Genomic DNA, 6,000 nt, shown 5'->3' on the forward strand with positions numbered 1-6,000 from the left:
CTTGGCCCAGGGGACTGCTCTATGCGTTCCCTCCACTTCCCATACTACCAAAGGTATTAAGAAAAATTATGCACGAAAGAGCCAGAGTACTACTGGTGGCCCCATATTGGCCACGCAGACCTTGGTTTGTCACACTAAAACAGTTGTCAATACACGAGCCTTGGAGGATTCCTCCAGATCAGTTATCACTACAGCAGGGTCCATTCCTCCATCAAGACCCCCTCTGGTTCTGCTTAACCGTATGGAACTTGAACGGGGACATCTCCTAAAATGCGGCTATTCACCTCAGGTCATAGATACCATCATCGAGGCTAGGAAACCATCAACCAGAGGTATTTATGACACCTCCTGGAAGGTGTTCATAAGATGGTGCCGTAGGAAAGACGTAGACCCACTTTGCCCAGGGGTAGGAAAGATCTTAGAATTCCTACAAGACGGAGTTCGGATGCACCTCTCGGCCTCCACTCTTAGACGTCAAATCGCAGCAATAGCAACAGTGATTCCATCGCTTGATGGACTTCCCACGTCTCGACATCGCGATATTGTCGCATTTCTAAAAGGGGCGACCCAGTTGAATCCTCCAGTCATCCATCGATTTCCAACTTGGAACCTTAATTTGGTCCTTAAGGCACTCACTCAGGCACCCTGTGAGCCCTTAAGATCTATCTCTCTAAAATATTTGCGGATGAAGGTGCTGTTTTTAGTAGCCATAACCTCAGCACGAAGGGTTTCTGAGCTGAGAGCACTCTCTATCCGTAAGGGCTTATGCATTTTTCATAAGGACAGAGTAGTTTTGCGGCCAGATCCCACCTTCTTACCAAAGGTGAATTCATACTTTCACAGAGCTCAGGAGATCAACTTACCCTCTTTTTGTCCAAAACCATCGTGTCAAAAAGAACGTCAATGGCATACCCTGGACGTCAGAAGGGCTCTACGCATTTTCATAGAGAGAACGTCGGACATCAGAAAATCGGATACTATGTTCGTGTCAATTTCCAATCCCAACAAGGGACTCAAGATGTCAGCGGCTTCGATCAGTTACACCTTGAAATTGTGCATTTCTGAGGCTTACAAGGCCCTTGGAGCACCAATCCCTAGTGGCATTTCAGCACATTCCTTGCGCAGCGCCGCCACTACAGCGGCCTTTGATAAACAGGCCCCAGTGGATGAGATCTGTAGGGCCGCAACCTGGTCTAGTGTCTCGACGTTTACAAAACACTACAAAATCAATACCTGGTCTTCGGCTCATGCGGCCTTCGGTCGCAGGGTCCTACAACATGTAGTGGATTAAACAGTTTGCATCACCCACCCGGGTCGAAGCTCTTGCACGTCCCACAGCTTCAAGATGCCCTAGCCTCAGAAGAGAACGGAGCCTTGATTACTTACCGAGAAAGCTCCTTCTGTTCTGAGGCGACGGGCATCTTGCCCACCCGGGCAAACAACAGGTATTTTGGGGGACATGTACATTTTTACATACCTAATACACTACAGTCATTTGGGGCAATTACATTTTTACTTAATAATACGGGTTGTGTACAGTTAAGTTTTTAGGCAGTAGTTTTCTTAGTTCATACCGAGATACTTGGAGTTTAAGGGAGTTCTCTATTTCTCAGGAATCCGTTTTCTTCCTGGACTCACCCAATTTCTTGTTATACTAATTACACTTTGAGAGTTTTTTCCTCTTTATCTATTATGCGAGTTTCTGTTCTGGGCTAGTCAAGTCTGAAAGTGGAAGCCCGGGGCTGTTTCCCGCCTTGAGGAGACAACCAATAACATTTGGTCCTGCCTCCCCGGAGAGCATCGGTAAACACCCACAGCTTCAAGATGCCCGTCGCCTCAGAACAGAAGGAGCCTTCTCGGTAAGTAATCAAGGCTCCGTTTCTTATGTGTGTCTTAGTAGAACAAAATGTTCTACACAAGTTTTTGAACGTTGCCACTCTTTGTTAAATTTGTGTCCATTTTTTTGACAAAGAGATAGACAGAGACACAGACCTATTTATCCTGTGTAAATTGCAGAACAGGGTTACTGACATTATTGGGTTCTGTTAAAGCATAGCCTGAGTGTATATGGGGATGGAGTTGACATCTGCATTGGTTGCAGGGTCTGCTCTGGTCCCGTGGCTAATATTGCTGTTAAATGGGTCTGTTATCACTGAATTAAGAGCTCACCCTTAGTTGAATGAAATAATGAATAAGTTTATTTACAACAAAAGCCAGAATAAACACCCTTAGGTGCAACTACATCAGTCAAGGTTTAGACAGACATGGCACCTTTATGAACCACTACAGTTATTGAATTATTTAACATAACTAGGTACATTGGATTAATGCCAGTTGGGAATAGTCACTGTGCTGAATCTACAAGAAGAGTTCATAGAAGGTTTTAGTGGAGCTAGTCTTTCCCCATCTTACTCTTCACCCAGCAGCCTGCCATTTGTCTTGAGGGTCCTTTCTGGGGGAGGGGTACAGTGACAAGGGAATACAGAGGGGCAAAGACGTTTTTACTTCCACTTGCAGCTTGAATCAAAACAGGACACATTTACGCAGTTTCCCCTTCATTGCTGCAATGCCCTGTCTTGTGGTGCAAGGCTCTTCTGATCCTCAGAAGCAGAATAGGAAAGTGGGGGAAGATTTGCTATGCCAACACCTTCCACGAATTCTTCTAGTGAATTCAGCCCATTGTATACACTTAAGTTTTGCTTAGCAGTGTCACAGTTTATATCTCTTACATTTTATGACCTTTTAACCCCATAATTCACATTTCTCCATCCCCCTTCTCTCTGGCTATATAATCTGCATACTGAGGTTTCACTTCACCTGATCAAGTGAGCTTTAAGGCCAAACTAGATGTAACAGCATCCATGGGCCCAACCTGTGGATGCTGCTGCCATTCTTAAAGTGATTTTAAAATGCTGTGCTCACAGCACAGTGGGCTGAGCTCTTGTTCCTCCCGCACCTTTTCAAGTGCCAAAATGCCCCCTATCCCATGGATGTTTTGGCACTTGCAAAGGCACTAGCAGGGGTGAAACAAGTGCCTGCTGTGCTGTGGGCCCAAACAGGATCTGGCCCTCGTAGCTTTATGTGGGGGGCTTTGAACAAATCACAGTAACATCTGTGTGGCTCACTTGTACCAAATGTACACCTGTAAAGTGGCCTATATCCAGTTACAGAGTTCTAAAAAGTAAAAGACTTTTTTAAACCTATTGTGTCCCCCCGCTGAGCCCTCTTGAAATTTTGTGGGGGGGGGGAATCAGTGAACTCTCAAAAATTGCATATGGGCAGACAGAGCTCTGCAGTGGAAGAAGCTGAAATCGCTTCCCCTTTTCTGAAATGGAAGTGCCCTTAGGTTTTTGGAATACACGGTTGTATACAGACCTCTGTCTAGTTAAGTTGCCTGGACTGTCCATGTTGCTTTTAAGAATATTAAGCATCTGATGAAGTCAGCGCTAGCCCCCAAAAGCTTATACTGCAATAAATGTATTAGTATTCAAGGTGCAATAAGACCCCTTTATGGTTTTGAAGTATATCTTGATTAAATGCAGTGATATTTTCTTGGCAGGCTTTGAAGAAGACATGGCTAGAAAAGTATGCAACAGACTCTGTCAACCCTGGTATACTTGTGTTGCTGGGATGTGGTACTGTGTCCAGTACCTGTGGCCAGTTGGCCAGTTACCCTCTTGCACTTGTCCGAACTCGAATGCAGGCTCAAGGTGAGTGTTGGTGTTTTGGGACAGAGGCCAATTATCCCCCTGTGTCGAATGAGTAAGCAAGGTCCTAACTTCTTAGACAATTCGAGGGTTTATTCCAGTTGCCTTGCATTTCTTGGATTACTTATGGTAGATTCTTTCCTTGCTCCATATATATTGTCAGAATCACACTGCCCCTTTAAAATGCTCCAGGCAAAGGCCTAGTTCACACAGAGTGAACCTGCTTCTGGATGGGATGGTTTCAGATTACAGGTGACAGATCGCACAATTTAAATACTTCCATATGAAAACAAAAATTAGCTGTACTGGAAAACCAGATGTCCAGGAGAAAGGGTTTTACATGTTCAGGTAGCTTTGTTGTGGTGGTGGTTTTTGTATGGAAGAGCGTTCACTTCAATCAGAGAGCCAACCTGGCATAGTAGGTTAGAGTGACCCAAGGTGCTAGGTCCAGAAGGCTAACCTGAACCATCCAGCTCCCTGTTCAAAGCATGGGGTGATCAAGGCCAAGCTCTGAGAGACATGTAGGAGTCTTATTTGCTTTGTGAGAAGGCGAGAGATGTCATTCACACACTTACAAAAGAGAAAAGGGAGATTGATTGTGCTACAAAGGCAGAGACAAAGTAAAAGCCTGTATTTTACTTAGGCACCCACACACACACAACTGCAGCCACACATACTGCAGTGCTGTAACAGCCCAAGCTGGGTGCCCCAAAAGAAGGAGGGGGAACCCTGAGCTTGGGGGTGCATCAGCTGTTATACCCCCTTTTCTGCATTTCTTGCTGTTCTTCCCTAGGATTGGCCTGTGTCACCTCAGACTAGGTTTGTTCCTGCCCCCGGGAGGATCCTCCGCTTGGTCTAGTTTGGTGTTTGGTGCTTCTGAATAAGAGAACTGAGCCCCCCTTGTTCTCCTTGTATCTCTGGGATTCTCATAGACTTGCTGAGGCCTGGGCCTGCAAGTTACGAACCGTGCTATGGATCTTGCCCCATAATTCTGGCTGCTAGCTGTGACCTTGAGGAACTGATCAGAGGTGTGCCAAGGTTGCCTCTAACAAAGCTCTTTGGTTAACCTAGAGCCAGTTCCTCACCCCCCCTTAGGCCTTGGAGTAGATTCTGATGTTCAGTTAAGCATGTAGGTCCACCATCCTTGATTAATATATCTTTACTGATTTCATTCTCTCTCCCACTCCCCCTTTTGCCATAGCTATGGTGGAAGGAGGCCCTCAGCTGAACATGGTTGGTCTCTTCCAAAGGATAATTGCTAAGGAAGGAGTCCTTGGACTTTATCGGGGCATAGCTCCTAACTTCATGAAGGTGCTTCCTGCTGTCAGCATCAGTTATGTGGTATATGAAAAGATGAAAGAGAACTTGGGGATAGCATGAAAGCAAGAAAGAAACAAAGTGAGAGATCATCATGGAATATGCACACCAAATGACAACTTTGTGTACTACAAATTTATTCACATTTGCAATCGGAGACCAGTCTTCTGTGCAAAGATGCTGTGGGATTCGTGGTCTTCTCTTGATGGGGGAAAAATCCCACCTTCCTAATACAGCTGTGAGCCAATTTCTGAATCTTAACAATCAAGAAAAAAGTATTGTTAGTTCATCTGCATGACTGAAAATCTACAAAACAACAACAACAACCCATCTCTAGGGAAAATACTTCCTTATTTTTTCACCCCCACCCCCACAAATCACATAAAATGTATCTGGAAGTGAGAAGTACAGACCTGTGTTGGGTCCCCCAAACATCCCGAAAACTCATGACTGTGGCTGGTAGGTTACACATGCAGCAAAATAATGGGAGTTGACCTCTGAGGTGTTTGAAAGGGCTGTAGTATAGCTTCACGCTGCATGGAGGACTGTTCGTCTGCTGCATGTGAACATGTGGTCTAAGTTCCATTTAAACCAATGGAAGAAATTAGTCACAACTAACTTGTTGATATTAATACAGGCCAAAGAGCTGTAACTTAAGTTCCATTGCATTCAATGTGGCTTAGTTGTGACTCTTCAGCTGCATGGGGATCAAGGAATTCCTGGTGTTCTATCCATGGGTCAAATTAAAGCTGCATACAGCATTTAGTTACTCCAGCCTAAGCCCGTTGCATTTAATGAGCTTAGACTGGGGTAAGCCTGCATAGGAGTGCTGCCAATGATCCATTTGGAAGGACCCTGGTAATTCATTCCATTGGGCTGCTTAATTTATACATGTTGCCTCAGTAAGCTGAGTTGCTCTTACTTCTGATTGCTTGATCACCACCACAGAAAGCTGGCCTTTGTATATCTTGTGCAG

General features: G+C 45.0%; 1 protein-coding gene across 1 annotated transcript in view; it reads left to right on the forward strand.

Moving 5' to 3' along the window:
- The window catches only part of SLC25A24 (solute carrier family 25 member 24), a 36,839-nt gene extending 31,627 nt beyond the window's left edge, over window positions 1-5,212 (forward strand). The window contains exons 9-10 of the mRNA XM_056844270.1: window positions 3,560-3,710; window positions 4,909-5,212. Coding sequence (XP_056700248.1) covers window positions 3,560-3,710; window positions 4,909-5,087 — 330 coding nt within the window. The 3' untranslated portion in view covers window positions 5,088-5,212. The remainder of the gene's footprint in view (window positions 1-3,559; window positions 3,711-4,908) is intronic.
- Window positions 5,213-6,000: the final 788 nt, after the last annotated feature.

This window comes from Euleptes europaea, chromosome 2 (genome assembly GCF_029931775.1).
Source record: "Euleptes europaea isolate rEulEur1 chromosome 2, rEulEur1.hap1, whole genome shotgun sequence".
In the NCBI taxonomy this organism is placed as follows: Eukaryota; Metazoa; Chordata; class Lepidosauria; order Squamata; family Sphaerodactylidae; genus Euleptes; species Euleptes europaea.